Genomic DNA, 25,473 nt, shown 5'->3' with positions numbered 1-25,473 from the left:
GCCCATGGGGGCTGTGAAACCGTCTCCAGCCAACCCCTACTTACAGAGACACAGTCGACACGGGCCCCCTGTCACTCAGCATGTTGCCCCGTTTAGGTCCTCCATCCATAGTGGTCCCGCCCCTCTTTCAGGTCAGATAGATGATATAGCTGGAACACCCATGTTAGCCAGGGCAGGCTCCCGGCCTACAGGGTTAAGGGAGTCCAAGCGAATTGGTACCCCCCAACGAGGATTCCACAGACCTGTAGGTAGAGGGCAGCCATTAGTCCGAATGCCCAGAAACCAGCCCTCTCTTCAGTCTAGGCAGTCATTCAGAGCACCTCCTCCAGGTCCCCCTGCCCCTCCACAGCAATCATTGAAACAGAGTGGCCCTCTTTCTTCCCAGCCATCAGTGCGCCGGCTTCAGAGTAGACCTCCATCTCCACAGCCCTTTCAGCAACAATCTCCGATGCTGTCCCGTTCTGCGTCTCCCATGCACCATTTGTCTCATCCACCCTCCCCTTTGCCTCACAGGGCAATGAGTCCCCATGGTTTCGGACCAGCATCTTTTCAGCCTCCTGTTCCTAATGCTAATATTTCTCTTGGTACTCTTCCACCATCACAGAATATCACTCAGTATGACTATACATTGATGGAGCCAGACCCATCTCCAATGCTTACAAATGCTTTACCACACCGTCAAATTGTAGGCTCACCCTTTCCTACTTCTCCTCTCCCTTACTCCACTATAGCTCGCACTTCACCTTTACAAAGGCCCAGCTCCCCACAAACACAGCATGAGATTTACCCCCAGAGCCTCCCTCAACTTACACCCTCATCACCTAATCTTGGACGCACACTCCAGAACCCTTACCTGCACAATGTCAGCAACACCACAGCTTTTCAGAGGAGCCCATCACCTGTCATGCCTGGTGGACAGGAGGAGATATCAGCTAATGTACAGGAGAGCCAGATGATGCCCCAATATCCCACTGCTGGTCTATCCAATGCTTTAATGCAGAACTCACGCTTACGGAGTGCCTCCTACTCATTTCCTCTGCAACGCAATGCCAACCTCTATACAACAGTTCTCACGCCACCTGAAGCAGCAGTCCCTCTTGCCCCTTCTCTCCCTTCCTCCCCACAGTTGTCCCCTGCTATGCTGACCTCTCAGCTACGTAATGCTTCTTTTGCTTCACCATTTCAGCGGCAACCCTCCCCCACATTGTCAGGCTCACCTGCTCCTTCACCTTCCCCACAACAACAAGGAGGTGTCAGAGGTACCTCCCCACTTCTCTCAGGTGGATTGCGAACTTCACACATCCAGGGATCCATGTTCAAGCTTCCAGGTGGCACTTTGACAATGTCCCGGGGCCCTGTTGAGACTCCAGTTAACACCGATAGTGTAGGTGGTGTTAGCAGTGGGATGCTCTCTAATGCCTTGCAAAACCAAAGCCTACGTCGGGCGACCTATAGACTACCTGATGGCTCTTTTGTCACAAGAAATGAACCTGCTGAACATGTCTCAGGTCCATCTCCACTGTCTTCCCCTATGCTTTCCTCTGCTTTGCTCAATCCCAATTTGCGACAAGCCACATATCGTTTACCTGATGGTACGCTTGTTACCAGGACAGAGCCCACATCTGCACCCTCCCTTTCCTCTTCTACACTCTCCTCTGCTCTTCTCAATGCTAATGTTCGTAACGCCTCTTATCGATTACCAGACGGTTCATTTCTCACACGTCCAGGAGAGCAGACGCAGAGTGCCGAGAGCTCAGTAGCCTCCCCTGGGCTATCTAGCGCCCTGATGAATGCTAACTTGCGTAAGGCAAAGTTTCAGCTCCCAGAAGGATCTTCGTTGTTCTCACGGAACCAAGCTCAACCTTCTTCCTCTGCTTCTTCCAACCCTGTCCTTTCTGGTGCATTGTTAAAAACCAACATCCGTGGTGCCTCTTATAGGCTTCCAAACACATCATTATTTAAGCAGCCTGGATCTACTGATGCCTCTCAACCACGCTCACTTGACCTTTCCAACGCTCTTCGCAACCAGAACCTCCGATCTGCCACTTACCGTTTGCCAGACGGAACTCTCATGACCCGCCCTCAGCCGGCTTCGGCACCCAAAGCGCTTGACCTGTCTAATGCTTTATCAAAAAACCCAAACCTTCGTGGGGCGAAATACCGTCTCCCTGATGGCAATATCATGACACGACTCGGTGCCCCCAAAACGCCAGAACCTCGATCACTCAACCTATCTGGTGCTTTGCAGAACCCTCACCTTCGGGGGGCCTCCTTTCGCCTACCCTCCTCATATGCAGTAGTATCACCCCAGGTCCAAGGATCTGGCCCTAGACAGCACTGGGCACAGAACACTGGAGTTGAAGCCCAACAAGATGAAGATGTGTGGGGGGCAGAGAGGGTTTTACCTCATGGGACAGTGCAAAACCTAAATAAGTGGTCCATGTATGGTGATGGGGAGCTGCTGGACCCCCGCAGCTTGATGGGACAGGAAGGCTTGGGGAATGAGCAAGGAGAATGGAATCTCAGCAGGGAGGGGGAACCACATGGGCATTGGTTTGACAAGGTAATTTCTAAAAACGAATGTGGCATGACACAGTTAAGTATCCACAATGGCTAAAATTGCCATGGTGTCAACCTATGAAGTGCTTTTGTTTATGCAGTGAGTTTGAAATATCTAGTGTAACATTAGAGTGAAAAAGTTCCACAAATGATTAGGGATGTCTTGATGTTTTTGTTTTGAAAAAGCAGAATGTTTTGCTAAACAACAAAAAAGGTAACATTTCTGAAATGTTTTTCATAAAGTTTGAGGGTAAGCAAACTAATAATAATTCAAAAGCAAGAGGAGTAACAGTTTCTTGTGAGTGAAGGTCTTCTTGTAATATGTACTTGCATTTCATTTCTGAATGCCTATGTGCTTGTTTTAGATGTATGCAATCAGAAGCCTGCCCACCATGGTTCAGCGGGAGCAAAGAGAGGAAAATGGTGTCGAAGATATGACACAGCTAGAGTAAGTTAAAAACAAAAATGCCACAGTACACCACAGTTACACTTAGAACAAAGACTTACAATTGCAGAGTAGACTTCAAACACTGTCTGGCTGTTCAGGATTTCTATATATTTAAGTCATATTTTTGGTTATCAGATTATGGAGGCAGTTCATTGTGCTCAGCAGGCAGTGTTGCACAACACATTTTAAACCTTTATAACTAAAGAATGATGAAAGGGTGGAGAAAGTATTTGGCTGTAAGAAAAAAAGCCCAATTTAAATTCATTTGAACTCAAACATGAAAAAATAGTGTGGTTTTGGGTTGCTTTTTTTGTTCATAACCCCATAAATAATACTCTTATTGCTTCTTTCCCCCAGTGACATGCATGAAGGGGCTGTTCTGCTGAACATAAGGAAAAGGTTTGAGAGAGAGCTTATTTACGTAAGTATTTAAAGTATTTAAGCAATACACACATTGCAAAAACAACCCTAAGGATGTTTTTTTGTTTTTGTTTTTGCAGCACTCATGTATGGTCAAGTTATCTTGTTGTCTTAAAATCTTCCTTAATATTTATTTAGCTGGATGACAAAAACTTTGTCTATAAACATCTATGGCTCCTTCACAAACTACATTTAGTTCGAAAGACAAAGGAAACCTGACCTGTAAACCTTGGGTTTCACCAAAGAGCGTACATTTTTAACCTGGAATTAAGAGTTATAAAAGGGACATAGTGCATGTATTTATTTCTTTGGTCAATAATTTAAGATACCAGCTTTAATACACATTGTAGCCTGATGGATTTACATCTTGGCTGTACATCTAAATTGACCCGCAGGCTGATCAAGTTAAATGTTCCTGATGGTCATCAAAAACGTCATCTGTCAAGTTATATGTCTGTGATATTTCAGAACCTTTTTTGTAATTCTTCATTCCATATTTGGCCGTGACTGAATGACGACAGAAACAATTTTGGTGACTCTTAAATTGCGCGTAGGTGATGTATGTTGAACGTGACAAACAGCTTTTGCAGGGGGATGGTGAAATGCATATATAGTAACACAGAAAATCAAAAGAACTGGGATTTATAATCATTTTTTTAAACATATATTAATAATTGTGGTATGTGTGACAATGTTCATGAAACGTTTTTGATCAGATTGGCCCACGTGTTAAGGGATAGGGTACACACAGACACATGTTCATACATACATAAACTGCAATCTTTATGGTAAAATTACTTTCTTTGTGAACCTCTTCTTTTTTTTGTTTTGCAGACATACATAGGCAGCATTCTGGTGTCTGTGAACCCCTATAAGATGCAAAACATCTATGGCACAGACATGGTGCTCATGTACAAGGGCTGTGCCTTGGGAGAGAACCCTCCGTAAGCTATTTTCACTCTAAAATTGTTGAACTGTGAACCTTAGATATCAAATTATTAAGTATGTTTCATCCATGCTGACAACTGTTAATAAGTGTCAGCAATAGAGGATCAAAGTGCAGAAAGAAGGAAGCAGAATACTTTGTTGCCTTTAAGAGTCTGAAGGCTCATTGTGTATCTCTTTCTCCTTCAGGCATTTGTTTGCCATAGCAAACGCTGCTCATTCCCAAATGATGGATGCCAAAAAAAACCAGGTCATAATAATCAGGTAAGAGGCTGACTCTCATTTTCTCTTCAGTCACTTTCTCTGTAAATATGAATCAGACAACAGAGACGTGCATGCAGTTAATTATACAGTACATTGTATTTTTAACATCTGAGTCTTGCAATGTGAAGCTTTTCTTTTGTATCCTTTGATATATCATCGGTAACCTTTCAAGGTTGTCCATGGAGCTTCTTGGTTAAAGGTTTCCATCTACAGATGGATTAGTGTTTGTAAATTCATGAGTGTCTGTCTGTGGTTTACTGGCCAGCAAACTTAAGATGGAGTGTTTTGCTCCATGTCAGAACTGATCTCTTGGAAGAGAAAACACACACACAAACACACACACACATGCACACACATGCACATAAACCAGTGAAGTTAAATTTACCAACAGTGGAGTGTGACTTCATTTAGTAGCTGCGCTCATCTGTGAGAACAAACACACCTCCATCCAGAGGTTTGCACAAACATAGGTCTATGCTTTTAGATATGACAAGAGACACTCATAACATACACATAAACACACACTCACACATGCACACTCACAAACCTGGAACACTTTAGCCGTATTTGGAAGGAGACACCTGTAAGGAAAGCCCAGCCAGGTCTGGGTTGGAGCAGGTTATGTTTCAGAGGTGTGTGTGTGTTCGTGTGTGAGTACATTTGTGCGGGTTGTGTGCTCGCGAGTGTGTCTTTGTGTTTCAGTTAGTATGTGTTAAGGGGTAACTGAGGTCTGGTGTACAGTGACCAATAATGGTCCTGTTTTTAGCTAAGCAGCCATTGAGCTGAAACCCTATGCTGGAATGCAGTGAAGGTGCCAGCATCCCTAAATGCACACACACAACCCCCCCCCTTTGGCCAAGCTTACATAATGGTGGTATTTAGTGCTTGGCAGTGGTAGAGCAATGGACCCGTGTGTGCATGTGTGTGAAACTCTTTCAGGTGGTTTAATGCAAAAGTGGAACCGAAGCCTTGCCTAATGCAAGATTAGCCTTGTCTCACATCACTTAGTCAATTAAGTCAAACACTCCGCAAGCACCACCACAGAGGTGAAAAGGATCAAATAATGGACGCTCTAAATGATTTCTGGAAGTCCTGAGAAGCCGTGCTCTAATTCAGGGTAATGTTCACACTTTGATGCTTTTCCTTGCATCAAACCTGTTTCTGTATTTCCACTAGTTTGTCTTTTAGAATACAGATGATCAAAATAGTTCAGAGTTATTTTTGCCTACCATTAAAGAATATAATCTTTTACACTGCTCAAAAATAAAAGGAACACTTTTTATTCAGAGTATACCATCAAGTTAGTTAAACTTCTGGGATGTCAGCATGACTGGTTTGGTGGTGGGTCAGAGATGGTCTGGGGAGGCATATCCATGGAGGACACACCTCTACAGGCTAGGCAATGACACCATGACTGGCAATTGGTATTTGGATGAAATCTTGGACCCATTGATAGACCGTACGGTGGTGAGTGGGTCCTGAATTCCTCCTGCTGCACAAATTCCCGGCCTCATGTACCGAGACTATGCAGGCAGTTCCTGGAAGATGAAGGATCTGATACCATTCACTGGCCCCCATGGTTGCCTGACCTAAATCCAATAGAACACCTCTGGGACATTATGTTTCAGTCCATCCAACGCTGCCAGACTGCACCTCAGACTGTCCAGGAGCTCAGTGATGCCTTGGCCCAGATCTATTAGGAGATCCCCCAGGACACCATCTGCCGTCTCATTAGGAACACGGCCCGACGTAGTCAGGCATGCATGGAATCAAGTTTGGGCCAAACAAACATTTTGAGTTGCTGCAATAAAATTTCATCAAAATGGACTAGCCTGCTGCATTTCTTCACGTCTTTTTCAGGTTTTCATTTCTATCATTTGATGTGCCATCATTTCATTCAGCACAGTCCATATCTGTGTAGATATCAGCATAATTTCTTTCCATTGACATCAGTGTTTTCAAAGTGTTCCTTTATGAAATGGCACCTCATAATTAACACGTCATAGAGGTATAACAATAAAGGTTTTTGTATCTGGGCTTTGAAAAAGCACACACAAATTTTAAACATTAAAAACTGGGCATTTTAATGTTTCATAAGCTCAGTTTTTATGCATTAATATTCAAACTTTGCAGGTGCTGGTTATCTGAGAAACAGTTGTCTCCAGCTCAGCTGAGCACTGGGGCAGTTCTTTATTGTTTTCATGGCCGTGTTGATGGGTTTTCTGTATGCCCAGTGAGACTCTGTTACTGTGTTTCAGTGGGGAGAGTGGGTCTGGAAAAACTGAGTCCACCAAACTCATCCTTCGCTACCTAGCAGCTGTACTTCACAAAACTAATCTTGCGCAACAGGTACACACACACTTCCTGACATGAACAAAGAACTGCCATCAGAGTTGGATATTTGCAAACTAAGACACTCAAAGTTTTCATTTTTGTAATGACGACTAATGTGCTTGTGCATATTTTTTATTTTCCTGTATCTCGGTGGCTTTCCTTGGGTGCAGATTGAGGTAGTTGGGGTTTTCTGCATGCTGCGTGTTTTATATTTTACAAGTCATTTTCATTAATGGCCATAAGAATATCAGGTTACTGTGTTTTGCTGTGGTGTGTTTTTCTATGATTCATTTGGCCTTACATTCACACTGAAACAGCTTCTTTCCTGTGTTGTACAGTTACAGTTACTGCTCGCTTTATAAGGCGACCTGATAAAGGTTCATTTATTGTTTGTGTGTTCGGCATCCCTGATAGATACTTGAGGCAGCTCCTCTTCTGGAATCTTTTGGAAATGCCAAAACCGTGCGGAACGATAATTCCAGTCGCTTTGGGAAATACATTGAGGTCTTTATGGAGAAGTGAGTTTTTTAAAAAAACAAAAGCAAAACTTTGGCCTCTGCTCTGATCTCACTCCAGCTTCTTTTAATTATGAAGCTGCCTCTTTTTCACCTGTGTTTTCTGTTTCCTTGTTTTCCCAGTGGTATGATCAGTGGTGCCATAACCTCTCAGTATCTGCTGGAAAAATCCCGCATCGTCTTTCAGGTGAGGCAAGCTGACACAAAGGTCTCGATAGCTTGTTTATTTCTGTATATGGAAGTGTTGCGGTAAATGGTGTGTCTGCTTCAGGCCAAAAATGAGAGGAACTATCACATCTTCTACGAGATGCTGGCAGGTCTTCCTTCGCAGCAGAAGCAGGCCTTCTATCTACAAGAAGCTGAAACCTACTATTACCTCAACCAGGTAGAAGATAGTTTGATCATCATCATTGTCAGTGTTTTTGGGTCACGACCCTTCCAAAAACCCTTCTCGGGTCACGTTTATCACTGCTGGTCTTCTTGTTCTGCACACAGGGAGGGGATTGTGGGATAAAAGGGAAGAACGATGCAGAAGACTTCCTACGTCTGCTTTCTGCCATGGAAATCCTTCACTTCACTGCGGATGACCAGTCGTCCATCTTTAGAGTCCTGTCTTCCATACTGCACCTGGGCAATGTTTACTTTCAGAGGCATGAGGTGTGAATTATTTTGTTTCTCAGGTTTTTCTTGTATGTCATCACTTTTATTTTGATTAATATTATAATAAGCTGCAAAGTGTTTAGTCACCTAGACTAATGAGTTAAAATTCTAAAATTACCTAAACTTTATTAGGACAGTAAAAACTATGTAAGATAAGCAGAAACGATTTTCCAACAGGTAAATCTTCTTTTCTTTTTTTTCTTTTTTTTTTGCATTTCTATTTTCCTGCTGAAATGCAGGTTGATGGCCAGGAGGTGGCGTCAGTGGTTAGCACTCAGGAGATCAGAGTAGTTGCAGAGCTGCTGCAGATCTCACCAGAAGGACTACAGAAAGCCGTCACCTACAAAGTCACAGTCAGTATCTAACCGTGTCCCGTCTGCATGTGCACTGATGTTCTGTCTTTTGTTCATTCAGTGCTTGAAAACAACAAGCATAACATTGCAGTCTGTGACATTCCTGAACCTGGAGGTGATTTTTCTATATTGTCAACAGGAAGGTGATGTGGCACTATGCCAGCATTTCTGCCTTACTTACATAGCTGTGGTTACATTAAAGGCATTGTATCGCCCTGAGTGTCGCTTACGCAGACACAAAGGAGGCACATGTGTTGATGCCACACACAGAGTGAAAGAATGAAAGACAAGAAAGAGGCAAACTGCTGTCATCGACCTACTTGGATGGTTCTTTTATCATCCTGACCTCCTCTGATTGGTTATTAGGATCGTTTCTATCCAAGCTGACTATTTCTATAAAGCAGGGGGTTTTGTGGAGTATATGGTTATCAACTCCAATGAACCATGTCATGTTTTTCAAGGGGAATTATAATATATTGGAGTGCAAAACATTGGAAGATACTTTGTTTATGTTTGCGTTTTAAGACCTTAAACAGAACAACGAATTTAGAAAGAATTGAAAAACAAAACAAACATGCACATATAGCAGCCTGTAAACTAGGAGAGCCTTCAGCATTTGTGAAGGAGGTGCATGATTATTTATCGAAAGCCTTCACTGGTGATTTAGTTTAAATCTAGGACAGATCATAGCTCTGTGTAGTGCAGGAGAGTGACTCAGTTTACCAAAGATTTATTGGAGCAGTCTGATTAAAATTGTTCCCTTTTTTTTTTTTAAAGTTTTGATTCCTTTATTAAGAGCCAAGCATTCAACCCAGTAACTTTTCTGACCCAGCTGATAAACTACCAGCAAGATGGCAGACATCCTCAAGTGAAAAAAAGTCTAAAACGGAGTTTTGCAAGTTTAGCTTTTACCTTTGTTGGTGTATTAGTGGTATTCAAATAAATGCAGATGTGCCTTTAATAGGTCAGTTTTAATTATCTGTATCACTTTCACATGGTGAAAACAAGACTTTGCAACATTATACACAAGCAGCACAATGGTGTTCTTTGATTAAGCTCTTGACATCACTGAGGAGGAAATGTCTCTCACCAGGACCAAGATCACAAAGGGCAGCCATCTGCCTCAGCCAGTGAAGGTAAAAGGGGCAAAAAAAAAAGTATGATGCACGGACAATATATAAAAAAACAAAACCAAAAAAACAAGGACGGGTCAGTCTAATTCAATTCAGTTCTATTCAGTTTTATTTATATATCACCAAATCACAACAGTTGCCCCAAGACACTTTATATTGTAAGGTAAAGACCCTACAATAATACAGAGGAAACAGAGAACAACAATAACCCCCTGTTAGCAAACACTTGGAAACAGTGGGAAGGAAAAACTCCCTTTTAACAGGAAGAAACCTCCAGCAGAAAGCCTCAGGGAGGAGCAGCCATCTGCTGTGACCGTTAGGGCTTGAGCGGATGGAGACAGGACAAAAGACAGACTGTGGAAGAGAGCCAGAGATTAATAATAACTAATCATTAAATGGAGATTCCTAAAACGAGTGACTGAAACCATCTACTCAGCAGGAAATTGTATACAGTGGTCAAGTCAGAAAGTCCTCTTTCTCATAGGCCTCTATAGGTCTGGATGTCTTTTTGCAGCCATCTGGTGGCCTGCAGTTAGAATGCAATTTGAGGGCACTTTCACACTGGTTTAATTTTTCCAACCCAGAAGCTGTGTCTATATTTTATACTGTCTATGGTCGGCGCAGGAGTCAACCCACAGCTCTGGAGACTCGCAGAAATATACAAGAGGGAAAGCATGAATGTACACTGCTGCACACATCTACACATCCTCAATACATCAGAGCACACAGAAAAAAATTCATATACACTATTTAGACTGAGCTATGCTATTTTAAAAGACAGTGGTTCTGCCAGGGAAAGCATCTTTTTACTTCTTATTTTTTAGTGTACCGCAGAGATGAACAGCCACATTCAGCTTATAGCTCCAGGGTGTGAATCTGTCAGTCATGCTTTTGTTGTGATTTCAGCTTTTTATGCTTCTGCTTTTGCATCTAACCAGCTGGGAATCCTCTTTGTCCAAAGAACACGGTTACTTATTTCCACGAGGGTTTGCTGTTTGCATCTTAGTGTCTTCATTTCTATACCCTACACATTCTCCTGCATAAAGAAGAAATGCTGTTTTGTTTTCATGTGAACTTTCTTGAGGTCCATTGAATTCAAACTTGGACAGGATGGTAAATCTGTCATTTTTTTATGCTCTGAAGGTACTTCTTTAAAAACAGTAAACAGTAAGGTGGTGACAGTTTTAAAACCTAGACTGTTTGCAGTAAAAACACCAAAAATAAATACATTTGATTCCGTCTTTCCTTATTGTTGCCCACATTTAGCCAATTAAGTCAAGTTAAAGCCTTATTTAGTCTGTTTAAAGCTGCAATTATTATTGATCGCTACAAGAACAAGTTAATTCTCGTTAGATTTATGGAGTTGATTTAGTGTTCATAACCCAGTCATGGTCAAGTGTGGTTAAAAAACAAACTATTTTTGAACCAAACTGGGTGTGGAGCAGTGTCACAATACCAGTAAGTATTAAAACCAGAGAACAGAAAAACCTTTGCAGATGCCTGGCTTTACTTGAACTTATCTCCTTTATTATTTTAAAGCAGCATAAGAGATTTCACAAACATAAATGAAGGAAGAAATAAATGAATGCTTCACACTAATTTCACAGCTTTCCACATCCAGAGAGATTTATGGAGCTTTTGAAGGAACTGTCAGTGTTAACAGCGCAGTTAACGGACTTGCACGTGACTTACGATAGCCAAAAAAAGGAGGATCCTCCATCGCATTTGCTGTTCTGTTATCCTTAATTACCAGTGCACGAGCTGTTAATGTGATCATTATTATCCATCTAGGAAATTAAGTGAATCCATACCAAATCCAGGAAGGGAACAATTCAAATATCCCACTGTCCATACAAGTGTTCCAGTTGGTCATCCACCTATTTGTGTATTTCCTTGTTTGCTTAATTTCCATCATATCCATGAACAAAGTAGAAAAAAAAAGCATATTTGTTTTGTTTCTCCTCTTAGTATTCCTTTTTGGATCCATTTTCTTTTATGTATAAGTGTCCAGTAGTTTCTGTGTCCAGTTTAAGGGCTGATTCAACTCGTCCTGACCCCTCTGGTGCTGCCTCTGATGAGGAATGAGGGTGATGGGAGAATTAAAAGAGAGAAACATCTAATTATGACCCACCTTATATCTTCCACATACACATGCTCCTATACACTAACCGAGGACCTTTTGTATAATTGAATTCCTAATTACGAAGGTGCCTGTGTAACAGGAGAGGGGTGATTCGTACCCACTCATTTCCTCTCACTGGAGGAATCATGTGTACACATTAGTGTCTGTGTGTGAGCGCCCACGCGTGTGTGTGTGATAATTAAGTGTGTTTAGGCAAGAGAGGGTCTCAAGTCTCAAAGCATTCTTTATCTGATCAGATCTCAAGTTTAAGACACCCGAATCAATGAATAAGAGAGTCGAAGAAAGGGAAGAAAGGAAAAGCTGAAAGGATACAAAGGGGTGGATACAAATATAGGAAAAGAAGTTAAATAGGAAGCAGTTCAGTAAAAACAAAGGGTGAATAGCCTAACTCTTCAGCCCAGAACTTATGGCGTCCTGTTGTGATTCTTCAATTGCAGAAGAAAAAGTTCTGCTTCTACAAAATATATATTACAGTGCAGGAAATAAAAGGGAAAACTGTCTGGAAGAAGCAGGAAGCAGGTGGAGGATAAGACCACCTGATCTGTCAGCCCAAGATGAGAGCCTCACCACAGTTACTGAACAAGCAGCAATGAGGGGCACATTAGCAGGAAATTTAGTTGCAGTTCCATTTTTAATTTGATCTTAAAGCCTTTCAACTTCAAACCAAGATGAAAGGAGGCTTGAGACTCTATATTATCAGGTAGACGTCTGCGTAAAACATGCTGACTTATGTTTTTTCACAGGAAACGATGAGGGACAAGATCTACACCCCTCTGAGTGTAGAAAGTGCTATTGATGCCAGGTGAGAGACAGTTACACACAGAACCTGCCGTGCATAAAAAAATCCTTACATTTATTACCATTAACTTATTTAAATAACATGTTTGCATCTTTATCATTATGTATGCATGCACACTAATACATGTGCACTAAATTACTAACACATATGCAATCTTAAAATCCTTTTAGTCTTAAAGTTTTACCTAATAAAATCCTTGCTGATAACAATGCATATGTTTTCTTTCTCCTTTTAATTTCCTATATCACTGTGTCACTCGCTGCCCACCACTCACACACATCCAGAGATGCTGTTGCCAAGATCCTGTATTCGCTGCTCTTCCGCTGGTTAACAGAAAGGATCAATGGTCAGGTGTACCCTCGCCAACACACCCTCTCCATCTCCATCCTCGACATTTACGGATTTGAGGTAACGGAGCCTTGTTGTATGTTTGACCTTAAACCCCTTAGAAAAAACTAAAATGCAATGAATCCTTAGTAGGTTCTAAAATTATTTTAAATTTAACCGCAGATGAACAAAAGTGCATATATATTGCACCTTGTCATTACTTATTTAATAATTATTAAGCCAACAGACAGAAGCAGCTTTACTTCTTCTATAGGAATTATAGGAATGCTACTTTCAGCTGCTCCTTTGCCACATGGGGTCGTCCCAGCCGGCAGCTCCACAGCTTGCACCAGATGCCCTTCCTGACACCACCCCAAAGGGGATTTGTGGCTTTGGCTGAAGCAGCAACCTTTCGCTCACAATACACCATGAGAATGATTAGTCACAAGTGGAAAATATTCAAAACTGCTGCCAATCTACACAGGAGTGAACGACCCAGCAAATTCACCCCGAGGTCATAGCGTGCAATGCTCAGAGAAACTGCAGAAACCCAAGAGCTCCATCTTAGCGCTACAGGCCTCAGTTAGGATGTTAAATGTTAAAGTTCATGACAGTATAGTTATAAAAAAGACTGAACAAGTGTGGGCTGTTTGGAAAGGCTCACAGAAGGAAGCCTCTTCTCTCAGGACAGTTTAGGTTTGCAAATTTGCGGTGTACAAGCAGCTTATCAGCACAAACACCTGATACCAGCTGTTGAACACGGTGGTGGAGGGGTGATGATTCGGGCTTGTTTTCCAGCCACAGGGCCTGGGCGCCTTGCAGTTACTATGTCGACCATGAACTCCTCTGTATACTGAAGTAGTCTAGAGTCAGATGTAAGACTGACAGCTAAAGCTAAAGCATTTTAAATAATCCGTCGCATTCCCAATAATGCAGTCAAAGCTTTTATTGACATAACTTATAACTATAAACGCTATTTATATAGCGCTTTTCTAGTCCCCAAAGCGCTTTACATATCCAGTCATTCACCCATTCACACACTGGTGATGGCAAGCTACGTTGTAGCCACAGCCACCCTGGGGCGCACTGACAGAGGCGAGGCTGCTGGACACTGGCACCAACGGGCCCTCTGACCACCACCAGTAGGCAATGGGTGAAGTGTCTTGCCCAAGGACACAACGACTGAGACTGTCCGAGCCGGGGCTCGAACCGGTAACCTTCCGATTACAAGGCGAACTCCCAACTCTTGAGCCCACGATCGCCCCCTGCTGAGAAAAGACTCAGATTATTATCAGCAGGGAAGGAAGAGGGATGTCCCAATAATCACTTTGTAGGCATGATGATGAGACAGAATCACCATAAGAATTACCATATATATGTGTGTGTGTGTGTGTGTGTGTGTGTCTGTGTGTGTGGGACAACAGGATCTGGTCCTCAACAGCTTCGAGCAGATTTGCATTAATTATGCAAACGAGTACCTGCAATTCTTCTTTAACAGGATCGTATTCAGAGAGGAACAGGTGAGTCCACGTCATACTTCCCGATAAAAAGCACACACTCATGCACTTGTCATATAACAACTGAGGACAAAAAATGCATATATTTGAGGCATCATATGCATGCAAATGGATCTCATTAAGTGTAGATTAGTGGCATATAAACATGTGAATCCTTTGTTCATTTCAGGCATTGGCAAATTTCAACATCAAAACAGCCATTTTACCTCCTCCTGCCAAACAGCAGGAGTAAAAGAGCAGCACACTTGGGGGATGAGGGATAGACGGGTGGATGACAGATGTAACTGGGGGAGGATAAATTAATGTATTGCATATAGTATTTGTATTAATCAGTAACCCTAACCTGTACCTACCTAACTGCAGGTTGCCAACATCTGGCTTAGGTAATAATACTACTAATATTTTATGATCTTTTATGTGATCCTCTTGCAGGAGGAGTACAGCAGGGAGCAGATCCCATGGCAGGACATCCCATTCAACGACAACCAGCCCTGCATCGACCTCATTGCCGCTAAGCCTCATGGGATACTGAGGATTCTGGATGACCAGAGCGGTTTCCCGCAGGTGAGGATGAGGAGGAAGTACTGACAGCCTTTAAGATTCCTTATATGGATTATAAAACTGGGACTTTTGGTGTGCTAATTTGTTGCCAGGCAACAGACAACACTTTTCTTCAAAAGTGTCACTATCACCATGGCAGTAATCCACTGTATATGAAGCCAAAGATGCCGGTCCCAGAGTTCACAATTAAGCATTTTGCCGGGCGGGTCACTTACCAGGTACTAAGCTCCTCACTGTGATTCTATTGGCTAGTTCCATTGTATTATAATTCACTGAACTATTGAAAATGTGGTGAACTGTAATGATAAACAGAGTGATCATCTGACATTGATGCAGGTTTACAAGTTCCTGGATAAGAACTACGATCAGGTGCGTCAGGATGTCCTGGACCTGTTCATTCAGAGCAAGAACAAGGTCAGCTTGCTCTTAAAACTTAATCCACATAATCGCTAAGCAATGTTTTTGTAAAAATCTGTGTTAATCTGTGCATTTGTGTGTTTCCAGATGGTATCGAACCTCTTCCTGGTTCATGCAGAGGCCACGGGTCAGCAGAGAGGTCACATAAGGAAGAGCAGCACAGTCACCAGAAAATACCAAGCTCCCACCGTCAGCAGCAAGTTTCAACAGTCCCTGCTGGAGCTGGTGGAGAAGATGGAGAGGTGAAGTACATACGTTCTCTCTCAGATCGTAAATGGTTATTGATTGTTTTCATTAAAAAAAAAAATAATGTTTTTGTTGTTCCATTTCAGGTGCAATCCTTATTTTGTTCGCTGCATTAAGCCAAATAACATGAAGGTAGATCTTGAAGCGTCATGTATTTAAAGTTATTTACCTGCACATACATCAGTGTTTCTGAGCTTTTGGACATCTGTCTTTAGCAACCAGGTGTGTTTGAGGACGAACTGGTAAACAGCCAGCTGCTGCACTCTGGTGTCATGGAGACCATTAGGATCCGCAAAGAGGGATATCCAGTCAGAATGCCATTCTATGTCTTCCTGTTCAGGTAACATGAACTCTGATCCTCAGCGTATTTGTCGAGTTTGTGAAACTGTTCAGGAGTTTGTGGTCCCAAAAAAATTAAGATAATTGATCTCACAGCTGAGGCAGAGAAGAACCTTCTATAACAGAAAATCCCAGCAATAATTGAGCAGACCGCAAACTCACAGCTGATGCTCTTCTGATTTGCAAATATCACATGTAATGCCCTATTTAAGCTAATTCAACCGGTCCACAGGTGCACATGCCTCTGCAAGTCACTTTGCAACCCACCTTTAACTCATTTTCTTCTTCTCATTCTTTGTCTGACTTAATCAGTGTCATAGCTGCTGTCATTGCGCTCCTCTTTGCTGGGGTCTTGCTGCTGCCCTCCCAGAACAAAGCCATGCCACCAAATAAAAATGAACGCAGATGGAAATAACTGAATTAAATTAATAATAAATAAGGCTTATATCAAGCTAAAGTTCTATACCTGTACATTTATATATATGAAACCCATTCATTTATGTTTGTTTACCTACAAGTGAATTAGGAGTTTAAAATTTTAATTCATGTGTAACTTTGTTTATAGTGTTGTCTTATTTGGCAAAGAAAACAAACATATGTAACCATATGTATAAAAGCACACAAAAAGAATAATTACACATTTCACACAATATACACTACATTGACTATATGGACACTTATATGGATATGTATTGGGCCACTTACACATTATACCTACAGGAGCCTTTTATTACGTCCCATTATAAATCCACAGGCATTAATAATATGTCTGTAGGAATCTTGACCCTAAAGAACATCCCTATAGTGTTTTCCTTCCTCCACCAAATTTTACAGTTGGCACAATGCAGTTTGGTGTTCAAACCCAGACTCATCCATCAGACTGCCTGGTAGAGGAATGTGATTTGTTATGCCACAGAACAAGTTTCCACTGCTTCAGAGTTCAGTGGTGGCATGATTTACTCCGCCTAACACTTGGCATTGTGTCTGGTGATCTAATGCTTATAGCATGGCCTTCAGCTATGGAGAGCCATGAAATGAAGCTGCCAGTATTCCAAGAGCTTTGGTGCTGATGTTAAAGCCAGTTGGCGACCCTGCTCTGTAACTTTACATGGTCTGAGCTACTTTGCCTCCTAAACAATGCAACTTAATACTTTTGACAGCTGATCGTGACCCAATACCTCTGTCCATATTATGTGTCTGAATTGTGACACAGGCAGTATCGATTTATATCAGTACTTCTTTTTTAAAAATCACTATTATCGACTGAGCACCCCCTAATTTGTGTCTCTGTCAGGTACAAGTCCCTGGCGGGGATACAGACACTTCCTGTGGCAAATGGAGAGAACTGTGTGATGTTGCTTGGTAAACTGTGTCCTCTCCGACCAGGAGCCTACCATGTTGGAGTCACAAAGGTGAGCTTGTTCACATTAAGTCTCACAGTTTAAGACAGACCCAGCACCAACTGCTGGTCTAATGGCTGAGTAGAGATTGTTTTCCTGCTTTGCAGCTTGAAATTTGAGATACTATGGTTTGTTGGATCAATGTTATATCTAATTTTTTTTTCCACACATTTATCTGATTGCACGTTTATGTTTGCGTATGAATGGCAGTTGTTCCTAAAGGAGGACATCTACCAGCTGCTGGAGTGTAAGCGAGAGCGCTCTCGTCATCTTGCCGCCCTCACCCTGCAGCGTTACACTCGCATGTTCTTCGTCAGGAAACGCTACGTTGACTTCCGCAACAAAATCAGCAGGTTTCAGGCACACTGCCTAGGTTTCCTCGTTAGGTGAGGTGTCCCACAGAGATCTTACATTTTCAGTAGATTTTATTGTGAAAATAACCGCGAATTCGGATTCTGATTGGTGTCCTGCATTCTTTAAATGTAGTCATTCTGAATTACAGTATGCACTCAACCACATAGTTTAGGCTAAAAGGGCAGTGAGGTAAAGAAAATGTAAATTGTGTCTTCAACGTTACATTAAAATCACTATAATTATGAAATAAAGCTTTCAGTCAACTGTCGTGCTTGAGTTTGTAGCATGCTTGTAAAGTTTACCTCTGTGAATGTAGCAAATGTTAGGAAATGAGATCAACAATCAGCACGTTAGGATTCATTGTACTGGGATTCTTTTCATCTTCTAGGAAACGCTATGTGAAAATGAGGGAAAGTCTGGTCCGTTTCCGCTCTCTGGTCCACATGTATGTTAACCGGAAGCAGTACATTAAGGTACACTGAGATACTGTGGTTTGTTGGACTGATGCTTATACCTTCTGCCTGTGATTTTTTTTAAATAACACATGTATTTGATGCAGTGTCCTTTTAAACATCTTCATATTTTCTTCATTTCTTCATTCACTAAGAAAATAATTTCAAATATGGCCCACCCTTAATCCTGTTTTGTGCTTTCGAGTCTTTCTGCTCTGGATTTACATTAAAACACTGACCGTGTGTTTTTGGGATCTTATTGAAGATGAAGTTTGAAGCCAGGAGGAAAGCAGAAGAGGAGAGGAGGAGGAGAGAGATGGTAAGATGAAGGACTAGCTAAGACAAAACTTCAATGAGAAAAGCATCCATGTTTTTGTTTTTGCACACTGGCATGAGTTCAAACCAGCAACATATGTTAAATCTCTTCTAAACTCATTGTTAATTTGCAGATAAATTAAAAATGGTGTTTCTTTCAGGAGCTGACCAAAAGGGAGGTGGTTAATGTGACCCACTTGGTGATCCCTGCAGAGCTGGGCGCTTTGCTGCAGACAGCAGGAGGTGTGTAGACGTCTGTCCGTCTTTCCCGTCAGTGTGCATCATATGCACATAGATTATTCATGTGTGTGTGTGAGTGCTCCAGTCAGCTGTTTGAATGTGTCTTATCTCATCAGCACTGACAGTATCAAATTAAGAAACGATATGAACAGTTCTGACAGGGTGGAGCAGGAGCCCCATCATCTAATAAATAAACCAGACACTGAAAAATTGTCAAGGAATATAAAAAAGTTTTAGGATTTTATACATGTAAGCTCTTGGTGCTCTTGCATTACTCCTGGCTGACTCCTCGTTTAACCTTGTCTCTGTTACTCTCTTCAGTCCACAGGGAGTTGCACTCAGACTGCTTGGCTCTGCTTCAGGCTCCTCATATCCAGGATGATGCTGAACTCACGTTGCCTCTGGACATCAACAACTACCCTTTCTTCCGCTATGTTCAGATTCACTTCAGGGTGAGATGCACGTGCATCAGCATGTCGTCATATGCTGTGTAACATACTGTGTATGTGCGTGGTTACTCAGATTTGAGGAGAGCTGTTGAAGTTTGTGTTTAGATTTATCGGTTATCCGATTGGCCTCCCTGCTGCTGCGGAGCCTGGGGCGGTCTGCTTGCCTCCACCCCGGGGGAAAGGGTCACATCTCTTGGGTCTGGGTGCCGTTTCCCCCTCTGGGGGCGAGGGTACCTGGACCCGGGGCATAGAGTATGTTTGGGGAGTATGATTGTGTGTACATGTCTATGTATGTCTATCCCTACGTTGGGTGAGTGCTGAGTGTTTGTATATGTGTGCATGAGGGTGGGAAAGCATGTTTATGTCTGTGTGTGCCTGTTTGTCTGTGTCTATATGTCAGGTCGGGTCTTAGACTCCACCTCCCTGGGTACTCCCAGGCCCTCCAAGTGTGGAGGCCTATCTCCCCTCACCACACTCCCTGCTGGTAACTGATGCCCTCAGGGGTTGGTGCATTGGTGGTTCTTGGTGTCCGGGGCTGGGCGCTCAGGTATGCACCGGCTCACTCCCGGTGGCTACTTGGCGGGGCCCGATGCCTGTCGCTCGGTCAGGCCTCTTCCGGGGCAAAGGGGGCCCTCGGGCCTCCGGCCTCGGGGCCTGCAACTCGGTTCACTCTGGCACAGCTGGCTGCCGGCAGAGCCGGCGGGCACGCCGGTGCAGCCCCTCTGGCTTCTGCTCCGTGGCTACTGGGTGACCCCCTCGTCTGGGGATCTCCTCAGCCCTTCCCAGGAAGGTGGCACGGATGCCCCTCCGGTGGTCCTCCTTGGGCTCTCGCACTCTGGGTCCTCTGGATGTCTGGAGCCTGGATCTCCTCCATGCCTGCTTCATGCCCTGGGGGACGGGGCTATGGGCCTCCACACCCTCTAGCAGACCGTTACATGGGAAAACCTTTTGTATACAAGCGCGTTGATCCACACAGGTGTGCACATGGGTGTTCACTGTTCGTAGACATAAACTACACCTTTCTTAGCTGCTACTTCAAAGCACCTTGTGCGCTGTCTGTCCTGCGTGCTGCACAACAACTTTCAATATTTAGTATTTACTGCTGTTCACACTCAGCTAGATTAACGTGATGGTGTTGTGTTTAGTATGTTGCTTTGGTTTTGTTTGGTTTTTTTTGCTTGTCTTCTCTTCTTTTTCTCTCAACAGGTGATCCAGGAGATTTTTTTTTTTTTTTTCTTTCTCTTTGTCTTTGTAAGTGCCCTTTCTCACTGTCTCTTTTCCCTTCTGTTTTTCTTTTCCTTCCTCTCTTTCTTTCTCCCTTTCCTATCCCCCAGTCATGTCTGTCCCATCTGTAACAACTGAAAATAAAATAAATGATAACAACAAAGTTTGATCAAATGGACCAATACGGCAATGCCATGATGATCCATTTGGCAAAATAAATCCATTTGGTATCCTTGTTGGTCTTCAGACAACAATTCTGACGGCTAAAGAACCAAATGGGACAGACAGAAAAAAAAAAAAAAAAAAGATTTATCGGTTATAACATCATTTTGGAAGGTTTTAGGTAGATTTGTTTGAGCTGTTTATTAAACACAGCAAATCTTTTGTCGCTATAGGAACCGAAGTTTGGGATGTTGATGGCTCCTCTGGAGTCACCTCTGACCCGTGTGGAGGACGACCTGAGAGGGGAGGCTCTGGAGCTTTTCAACATGGTAGGCTGATCTTTGTTCTCCCCTTAAAAGGGTTAGACTACGTAAACTGTTCCTTTTGGTTGTTTGTCTCTCTGTCGTCACAGTTTTGAAACATCGAAGAGCTCGAGCTGATTTCATTTTGGTGAAAATCGCCCCAAGGTCAAGGTCAAATGTGAAAATCAGTAAAAACCTTCATATTACCCAGTTTTTATGGATCGTCTTCAAACCTCTCAACAATATAGCAGGTCTTGGGGATTGAGTACCTAAGTTAACTAAGTATTTGACCTTGACCTTCATTGTTGGTGCCCAATTTAACCTTGAAAACAAACTTCAAGAAATCATATCAAGTATCACACATCACAGTAAGGGCATAGAGAGAGCTGTACAGCGCACTTTACTTTTTTAATGCCACACCCTACGACGTCACAATGACGCCATAACAAGCTGTAATAAAAACATCATAAACATAACACAAAATGAGTTGTAGGCCACGCATCAAATCCGACTTTTTTGGCCCTATGTGACCCATATCCGATCATGGTATGACAGTGTGAACAGCACAAATCCGATATTTTCAAATCCGACCTGGGTCACTTTCGTATGTGGTACTGAATCCGATACATATCTGATGTTTTAGAAAGCGACTGCGGTTTGAACGGTCATGTCACATTAAATCCGTCTTTTACGTCACTGACACAAGACAGATGCCAATTATCAGCGCCGGAGAAGCGCCCGAGAGGACATCGCGAACGCTTCCTGGCCATCCCGTGTAGATGTTAGTGAAACTGTTGGGAAGACAACGTTGGAGAAACGTGAACATTTTATTTGTACTGTATAATCTGCAGATTCTGACAGAAATCTGCAACTATCCTTTGAAGCACCGCTCCTCTCTAAAACTGCAATAAGGATCATTATTAGGCCATATGTAAATAACAAAATAATTTTATAACTTAAAGCAAAACTGGGAAACGTAAAGTCCGAAACAAATCTTTATATTAAGGGCCATCAGTCAAACAACACTGTTTGGTCTGGGTCTAAACAGAGCGCGTTGTGTGTGACGTCTCCTTTTGCGCATGCATGCTTTGAGGGCCGTGAATGGTTCACACTAGAGCGCGTTTGCTGTCACATTTTATTTGTAGTGTGAACAAGCAGACAAAAAAATCAGATCTGATCAAAAAATCGGAATTGAGCATTAAGACCTGCAGTGTGAACGTGGCCTTAGTTGCCCTTGCTCTTTCGGGGGAGTTGCGCTCTCTGAGTGCTCTTGTTATAATCTTTATTTACCCTGAATATTCTTGAGCACTGCAGTACTTTAAAATGATAGCAGTTTCACAGAGACACACTTGCATCATGTCATTATGTTACTCTTGTTACACAGAAACAAACCATCCTCTAATTATGAGGTTCTGCTACTAGCTGCGAAGCAAATAAGAAATTTGGAAAATGTTTTTTACATTGTAAAAGATTTAACAGCAGAATAAAAAAGTCTTTAGTGGGCTGGAGCACTTCCTAGCTCTTCTATTTTCTCGTGTTTGTAAGACAAACCTACAAAGACACACGTAAATACATCACAGCAAGACCAAGACTGCCATAAATCTGTAAAACCCACAGAGTTAGCTGTTACAGCTTTCACCTGGATTCTGTTTTCTTCAGGTGTTACGGTTTATGGGGGACCCTCATCTGAATGGGGCGCAGGAAAACATGTTTGGGAATTACATCGTCCAGAGAGGCTTGTCGTCTCCAGGGTTACGAGATGAGATCCTGGCTCAGGTTGTCAACCAGGTGTGGAGGAACATAAACTCTGAGAATGCAGAGAGAGGCTGGCTGCTGTTGCTGGCATGTGTCTGCTGCTTCGCCCCGTCGGCCAAGATGGACAAATATCTGCTCAAGTGAGAAATCATAAAATGACTTCACAACTAATTATTTTGCAAATAGTTTGAGAGGTAAAAACTACATGTTAAAAAGCTATATGCTGTAAGTAAGAGAAGACTTCTACTCCACTCTTGAACCTCATTTCACCTCTGCTCCAGGTTCGTGTCGGACCACGCTCCTGCTGGCTGTCAGGTGCTGCTGCAGCACAGACTCATCCAAGCGAATCAGAAGATGCAGCTGGGATCGGGCTCCGACCCCGAGACTGCGCGGACATATCCGCTGTCACTGCTGGAGTGGACCGCCAATAGGAAGAAGGCTAACATGGTGTTGCACGTGCACTGTCTAGATGGTAATATCTTGCCTGCTTAATATTGCATTGTTCAACTTCTCATCGGTCTGCTTCTTTGCTCTTTTCCAAGAACTCCAAACGATTCAAGCAAAGTAAATAAAAAATTCACAGCATTTTCCTTTAAAATCAGTATCTTTCTTTTGAGGTGCACAGAAAAAACTAAGGGCTGTTCAAATATTTAGGAAGTCTTTTGCACCCGGGGTCTAAACTGGCACACACCTCAGAGAAAAGAAAGAGGGATGACCTGGCATCACTTTTATTGCGTGGGATCAATTACATCCCCAGATCATTGATTATTCATTGCCATTCAGGATCAGGTGATGTGACTGTGGGGCTCATGCGCTTTGTATTGCGCAATTAACACAGTTTGTTAGTTAACAAGTGTAATTTAAAGCAGCAAGGGTACTATTAGAAAGCGTTGCTTGTTTATTCATTTATCTCTCCCTGCAGGAGGGTCCTTCCTGTGTCCTGTCCATTCCTGGACCAGCGGAGAGGATTTAGCGGGAAACATTCTGCGTCACAGGTTTGGTTGTGTACTTTTAGCTCCATAAAGTTTCATGTAAACATCTAAACATGCCATGATAATGTTTAGAGAGCAGCTTTAACACGTGTTTGTAGATATTTTGAACATCTGAATCATGCATCTTGCAGGGGAGTGTCTGACTGGTGGAGGGGGAGTTCAATTCTGATGAAGGAGCAGGGCCAGTGGGTGGAATTAGCTGGTCATGACTATGTCATGGACCTGATTGCAGATATGGAGCTTCCTATGGATTTCCCAAAGCAGAAGAGTTACTTCATCATCAGCACTGACAACCCAGCTAAAGTCAGAGCTAATGCCAGCCTGTCAGTATGCAAGATGCACACATGCAGTTCATTACTCACATGACTAAAGCTACACCATATGGCACATTACTCCTCTCTCCTCTCGTCTCTCAGTGCTTTGTTTGGCAGTGGCTTTGACTCAGACGAGGAGCTTCCTTCCTCCCTTCCTCTCAGCAGCAGCAGACCAGCCTACAGCCTGCCTGATTCAGATGGTTACTACAGCCACGGTACACACGCACGCACGCACGCATGCACGGACTCACACAGAAATATGTAGAATATTGTGTATGTATATATTATATTAACTTATAATATAGCTGAATTGTTAAGCATTTACAAATTAAAGATTTTCAAATGATCTGGACGTGATCATTTTTAAGAGTTACATAATCAGATGTAAAATGTACAAACTAATCTTTCTGTGAAGCATGATTTTTTTTTTATACAGCAACATCATTATCATTGAAGCCCCCATCGGCTGTTGTTTTTAACTACTTACTAGCATGCATCACTCCCAAACTGCTGAACCCAAAGCTTTTATACTCTTTGTGTTTAACAGTGTAAATGCTTCCGCTGTGTTATAGATGAATCCCACCTGTCCAGGTGTGTTAAGCTGAGTACCAAGGATGGCACTCAGAAAATAGCTTTTTTGAGTCGTGAAATCAGAGATTTCAAGTTTCCAACGCACTCTGGGTTCCAAGAGATACAGTTAGCAGGATTATATGCAAATTTAAAACTTGTGCTAGTTTGAGTTCACAGACTATAAGAGGAACACTAAAGAAGCAAGCTTGATGCTTGCATATCTGCCACTGCATTTTTGATATGCAAGAAAACACGTGGATAGGCATGTAGGGTGCTGGGAGTCTGTTTATGGACTGATGAGACTAAAGTGGACCTGTATAGACCTCTGGATGGGCTGTGTGTGTGGTGTAGGAAGAGCAGGCCCTATTTGACCATCATGACAGCCAGTCCCTCTGATTCATAACTGAGCTGGATGCTTTTGGCTTATTTTTAGGAAACTACTGGAATGTCTTAATGTAGATGTTAAGAGTTAAAAGGTGCCCAACAAAGTAATGGATTTGTTGATGATAACCTTTTTTGGAGAAGATTAATCCTTAGTGCAGCCATTAAGCTTATTAAGTTGTATTAAAGCTTTAATTTAAATAATTTGATTTTAATCACATGACGGGAATGTCTCTTACATTAATGCAGTTGAATAATTGTTTGTAAGTTTCTGTATTTAAGTGGTTTTGTTTATTAGAGTTTTGGTTATGATGCATGCTCTTAGTTTTGGAGTTTGTAGTCCTCACCTCTGCGTTGTATGTTTCTAACTCTAATTAGTTACTTCCTGGTTCATTTTGACAGCGCTTGTTTTTCTGTGTCTTGTGTTTGGGTTTTCATTAGGTTATTGTCTTCGTTTCCCACATTATCTGGTGTGTTTGTATTGTCTGAGTCTCTGTCTGTTCCTTGTCGCATCATCCAGGTTGTGTGTTTCCTTTGTTCGGTGTTTCCCCTACGTTTCCTAGTTTTGGACCCTTTGCTCCAG

The 25,473-nt window shown here is 42.5% G+C and overlaps 1 protein-coding gene across 1 annotated transcript in view; it reads left to right on the top strand.

Moving 5' to 3' along the window:
- Positions 1–25,473, top strand: part of myo15aa (myosin XVAa) — a 56,323-nt gene that overhangs the window by 14,487 nt on the left and 16,363 nt on the right. Inside the window, exons 2-32 of the mRNA XM_025906845.1 lie at positions 2,925–3,007; positions 3,365–3,428; positions 4,262–4,371; positions 4,562–4,636; positions 6,895–6,985; positions 7,385–7,488; positions 7,609–7,672; positions 7,757–7,870; positions 7,981–8,142; positions 8,385–8,498; positions 12,518–12,576; positions 12,858–12,981; positions 14,325–14,420; positions 14,850–14,981; positions 15,071–15,196; positions 15,315–15,392; positions 15,483–15,637; positions 15,728–15,773; positions 15,857–15,981; positions 17,275–17,392; positions 17,591–17,766; positions 18,123–18,207; positions 18,452–18,505; positions 18,663–18,744; positions 19,063–19,193; positions 20,810–20,905; positions 22,538–22,773; positions 22,915–23,105; positions 23,556–23,628; positions 23,757–23,948; positions 24,042–24,154. Coding sequence (XP_025762630.1) covers positions 2,925–3,007; positions 3,365–3,428; positions 4,262–4,371; positions 4,562–4,636; positions 6,895–6,985; positions 7,385–7,488; positions 7,609–7,672; positions 7,757–7,870; positions 7,981–8,142; positions 8,385–8,498; positions 12,518–12,576; positions 12,858–12,981; positions 14,325–14,420; positions 14,850–14,981; positions 15,071–15,196; positions 15,315–15,392; positions 15,483–15,637; positions 15,728–15,773; positions 15,857–15,981; positions 17,275–17,392; positions 17,591–17,766; positions 18,123–18,207; positions 18,452–18,505; positions 18,663–18,744; positions 19,063–19,193; positions 20,810–20,905; positions 22,538–22,773; positions 22,915–23,105; positions 23,556–23,628; positions 23,757–23,948; positions 24,042–24,154 — 3,469 coding nt within the window. The remainder of the gene's footprint in view (positions 1–2,924; positions 3,008–3,364; positions 3,429–4,261; positions 4,372–4,561; positions 4,637–6,894; positions 6,986–7,384; positions 7,489–7,608; positions 7,673–7,756; positions 7,871–7,980; positions 8,143–8,384; positions 8,499–12,517; positions 12,577–12,857; positions 12,982–14,324; positions 14,421–14,849; positions 14,982–15,070; positions 15,197–15,314; positions 15,393–15,482; positions 15,638–15,727; positions 15,774–15,856; positions 15,982–17,274; positions 17,393–17,590; positions 17,767–18,122; positions 18,208–18,451; positions 18,506–18,662; positions 18,745–19,062; positions 19,194–20,809; positions 20,906–22,537; positions 22,774–22,914; positions 23,106–23,555; positions 23,629–23,756; positions 23,949–24,041; positions 24,155–25,473) is intronic.

The sequence above is a fragment of the Oreochromis niloticus genome, linkage group LG4 (genome assembly GCF_001858045.2).
Source record: "Oreochromis niloticus isolate F11D_XX linkage group LG4, O_niloticus_UMD_NMBU, whole genome shotgun sequence".
In the NCBI taxonomy this organism is placed as follows: domain Eukaryota; kingdom Metazoa; phylum Chordata; class Actinopteri; order Cichliformes; family Cichlidae; genus Oreochromis; species Oreochromis niloticus.
This window is presented reverse-complemented; position numbering and strand designations above follow the sequence as displayed.